General features: G+C 36.8%; 1 protein-coding gene across 11 annotated transcripts in view; it reads left to right on the top strand.

The window, feature by feature from the left end:
• LOC144970722 (inactive tyrosine-protein kinase transmembrane receptor ROR1-like) overlaps positions 1-5000 on the top strand; it is a 518496-nt gene that overhangs the window by 486995 nt on the left and 26501 nt on the right. For all 11 annotated transcript variants that reach the window (XM_078910704.1, XM_078910659.1, XM_078910670.1 and 8 more), the window contains 2 exons: positions 154-260; positions 1020-1116. In XM_078910704.1, the coding sequence (XP_078766830.1) occupies positions 154-260; positions 1020-1116 (204 nt within the window). The remainder of the gene's footprint in view (positions 1-153; positions 261-1019; positions 1117-5000) is intronic.

The raw sequence follows: 5000 nt of genomic DNA, 5'->3' as shown, positions 1-5000 counted from the left end.
ATATATATATATATATATATACACGATACGAGCGCTAAAATGTCCTAAATAGTGTCGAAAGCGCCGTTAAACACCTAACAACAAACAAACAAACAATTGATATGATATATGAAATCTTATCATAACCCAATATCGATATTTCTATCTCCACAGGTTAAAGATTCAAGACAGCGTTCCGGAAGACAGCGGGAATTACATGTGTAAAGGAACAAACGATTTTGGCTCAGAGAACACTACCGGATATTTAAACATTCTCAATGGTAAGATTTTCGTTAGCACAACAACAACAAAAAATAGGAATAAAATGATGATGATAATAATAATAATGATAATAATAATGATAATAATAATAATAATGATAATAATAATAATAATAATTATTATTATTATTATTATTATTATTATTATTATATTATTATTATTATTATTATTATTATTATTATTATTATTATTATATTATTATTATTATTATTATTATTATTATTATTATTATTATCATTATTATCATCATCATCATTCATATATATTATTATTATTATTATTATTATTATTATTATTATTATTATTATTATTATTATTATATTATTAAATGATCTGATCAAAAAAAAATAATTTTAAAAATACAAATAATGAAATATCATTATTTAAATCTATTTCATTTTTATTGTGAACAATCAAATCGTAGCTCATTCCATGCCACTAGCACGCGCCTACGTTAAATAATTGAGAATAATAATAGGAAACCGTATTATTAGAAGATAATCAAAGATCAATGACACATTGTGACTCTAGCCAGGAACAGACGTGCTTGGTCCCAATATGTGAATTCCCTGTGACCGTGACGCTTTTATGTTGATGTAGCATAGCACCTTATAGGTGCCGTACTAATAATGTACAATGCAACTCATACATACAATGACACATTGTGTTGTAAAGCGCGTTGAGCATGGTAAATCCGTGGAAAAGCTCTGTACAAATGTTTATATTATTTATTCATTGTTATCTCATTGTTTCCACAGAGGATCCCCCTCCCCCTCCAACTAATTCCAACAACAAAAATAACAATGGAGACGGAGGAACGGGTCCCGATGATCCAGAACTTACACAGAACGGAGAGTGAGTATAGATTAAAGATGTTTATAGATTTTATCCAATATCTTATTGATGTCATAATGGGGTCCCGATTAATCAGTTGGTAGAGCACTTCCCTCACATACTAGGGACCGGGATCTATCCGAGTGATGTCAACTTCATTCTATCTATAGATTTATCCAATATCTTATTGATGTCATGGGGTCCCGATTAGTCAGTTGGTAGAGCACTCGCCTCACATACAAAGAGACCGGGATCGATCCTTGTGATGTGATTTATTATTTTTTTGGACGCACCCCCCCCCCCCCCCCCCCCCCCCCCCCCCCCCGCTCCCACCCCCTCCTCTTTACCCAACACGATTGAGTCTGCCTGAAAATACAGCGCGATAGACCGACTCCCTGCTCATGCAAAGAGACCATTATCTACCCCTGGTACGATTTTTATTCTCCACTTGTTCACAAGTAGTGATTGGGGGGGGGGGGGAGAGGGGGTTGCTGGATGTTGCTAAATCTGGCTCAAAGTGCTTTGCGATATTCTAGCGGCCATTCTAAAGGATAGCTAGAAGCTTTGTTGCTATTGCTCACTTTGTTTGTGGCGCTGCGCAACAACTGCATTTCTTATGGTTTTCTTGGTCTATTCTCGAGATTGACCGTACATTTAAAAAATTCCCTCTAGGATAAACAAAGCAATTATGTCTTTTTGTTGGTTTTTTTTAGATATTTACTTTATTTGTCTCTTCCTATTATATTTAAAAATACGATTATAACTTGGGCGACTTACATTCCTTCCATGTTGTCTACACAATCACACACACACACACACACACACACACACACACACATTTCACACATCTCCTATAATACCATGCTCTGAAAAAAAATTAAATTTAAAAATCTGGCCAGAAAACTCGTCCTTCAAATAGCGATTCATTCAAATGACCCACATCATGGCAAGAACTCTCAAACCTGAGACTTCGTGAAGTCCCATGTTTGAGAGTTTTTGCCAAGATGAAGATCATTTAAATCGATCGATATTTGAAGGAAGAGTTTTCTGGCAAAATTTTAAAATATAAGTTTTTCCATCGTACGACAGTAAACCCCTTTCAGCCAACGTCTTCCAATACGTATCGTATCCACCCACCATCTTATTTTATTTTATGGGTTGCCCAGAGACAATGAGGTCAGATTACATTCTCACAAGTTTTCAAATTTTTTAATGTCGACCGATTACAAGGCCGGCCCCGAGTGTCAGGGCCCTGGGGTAATTTCCCTTGAGATGTACGATAGGTTTATCACCCTTTGCGATATCAACCCCCGAAAGGCCAAGGGAAGGAACCCCACCGGTGCAGGTGACAATATAAATTTCACTCTGCCACTGTTCGTGTCTCGTTGTCTGGCTCATGTCTGGCCCGGACAGGATGGGACAAATCACGTGACAATACTGACATACTCTCCAAAAAAAAAAAATTTAAACAACACATTAAATAAAATTTTAGCCAGAAAACTCGTCCTCTGAATATCAAATTCCAAACTTGATCCTGATCTCTTCAAACCTTTTTAAACTCGGGACTTCCTTGAAATCTCCCTCGATGTTCCTGGTTTTAGAGTTTTTGACAAGGTGAGAGTCATTTTAATAGAACAATATTTGAAGGGCGAGTTTCTGAACAAAATTTTTGAAACGTGATTTTGCTGTGCACGATAGAATAGACGTATATACATAATCTACCATCTACAATAATAGGAGGTGTGCCGATAGCTTAGTCGGTGGACCACTCGCTTCACACGGAATGGAACAAGCATCGATTACTTGGGGTGCGACCAATTTTTTTCCCGTACTCCTTTATCCAAATTGCTCTGAAGGACTACTACTGTACTACAATCTAAAGTTTGGTGGTCTTTTGCTGTGATACTTGTCTTCTGATCTGTATGTCCCGGGTTCTAGTCCTGCTTTGCTCGGCAATGTAGTATAGGCCCCTGTAACCCAATGTCCTGTCAACAACAATTTTTTTTAAAAAATATCATCTACTTCTGTCTTGAGTCCTGCCCTTTCCGACTGCTAACATTTAAGATCATTCTTCTGTATGGGAATATTTGACCAGATTTTAAATTATTAAAAATTATGAGAGGATAAACGATTTGTTTTGCCCGGTATCGAGAATCATAAATACTTTTTTTTAAATCCCTTTATTCATCCCAAAGGGGAAATTTGTCTCTAGGGTCTCTTCCAAAGGAAGACTGGAACAACCCAGGCGTCAGCCGTAGTAGAGCCCCGCAAATTGAGCTAGGGCGAGGTGACTTGCTCAAGGCCACAAAGAGCAGCGGCGGGTGATCGAACTCGGTACCTTTCGGGTTCGAAGCAAAGACCGTACCGCTGAGCCACGCTGCCCCCTTATATCGACACGAGAGCCAAAATACCGAGTCTCTCTTTTATCGAATATAATACGTCTTATCATAAGACCTTAATATCATTTCTAAGATGTAATTGTAAGAGTCACAAATTGGTGAAATTGAATAGAATATATCAGCATAGTTTCTTCAATCGGCCAAAAATCACTTTTTATAAGACCTACTTTTGAACAGGGATTAAGAAAAGGGAAGGTGTTATAAAAGATTGCTTAGTCAGTTAATTATCCATAAATTAATGCATGGGCAATTTTTGCGTGCTGTCATTCCAAATTTTTTTCACATATTTAATTCAATTATTTCAAATAAGCTTCATCATCTTTCTCTTTGACATGAAATACACCCATCCACCATTTCCCTGTTTCTCCAGTAATCATCGGAGATATAATTAGGGGTTCTGTATGTAATAATTCCTTACCTCTCTCATCCCAGTGGCGAACCCTGTCATCGTGTGTGCAATCATCCCCTTTGATGGGGATAGCCCTAGATAGCCTCTAATGATAAGCAACGGTAGGAAAAAGATACGTGGAGTCATTTCCGGGAAGTCGTCACAATGCCATAGCTCCCCCGTGATGATGGCCACTCGCCGCCACTGCAATATTATGTCTTGAAGATAATTGAGGTGATAAATGAAATGAATTTAGCTTAATGGAATAGGGAATGCGCAGAGAGATGGTCTGTCGGCTTATCCTAAATGAGGAGGGGGGTGGCGATGCCACAATTCATTTGATAAGACGCATTTTTACGTTTTTATCTTTAGATAGAAGAGTTGGGAGAGGTGTTGAAAATGAAAGGTTTTATATATAGATCTAAATTAGATTTGCATTGGGTCGAACGCACCTTGCTTAACTGAGTGATATAACAAAAAGGGCGCCTCACAGGTGAATGGTAATGCATATCTGTGTATAAATGACCTGCTGGTGGAATGCACTAAAATATTGTAAAGCGCAATGGCATAATGAATTTGTGGAAATGCGCTATATAAATAGTCATATTTATCTAATTACTCATTTCTTTATTGTATCTTGGACCAAAAACACATTCTAAATTCATCGGTTTCAAAGACACGCCAGCTATCCCGGATTATAAACGTTTGTTGGGTTTTTTTTTCCAATAATTTTCATAGAAGCAAGCCTTTTCTACATCAGGGTCATAGATCCGGAGTTTATCCCGGTTTCTATAGCGTTAAACATACTACAGTACCTAATTTTTCAATTTCTAAATCATCTCGACGAAATACGGTTTTTAGACGGTTGGTCGCAATAATATTATATTATAATATCAAAAGTCTTAAATGGCTTCTCTCATTCTCCCGACACATCTGTCTATGTCTTCTTTCCCAGTCTATTATCTGGCCAAATCTGATTTGTATTTCCATTCTATTTCTGCCAAAATAATCTTTAATCTCTTCCACAATGACAAAACAAATTTCTTTAATTTTGGCAATACAAAAAAAAAACTCTCAAAAAAAGAAACCTTTTCTTCAAATATCGATCGATTAAAATT

Source organism: Berghia stephanieae, chromosome 1 (assembly GCF_034508935.2).
Source record: "Berghia stephanieae isolate SIO BIC M18660-M18661 chromosome 1, UCSD_Bste_1.3, whole genome shotgun sequence".
Taxonomy (NCBI): Eukaryota; Metazoa; Mollusca; class Gastropoda; order Nudibranchia; family Aeolidiidae; genus Berghia; species Berghia stephanieae.
This window is presented reverse-complemented; position numbering and strand designations above follow the sequence as displayed.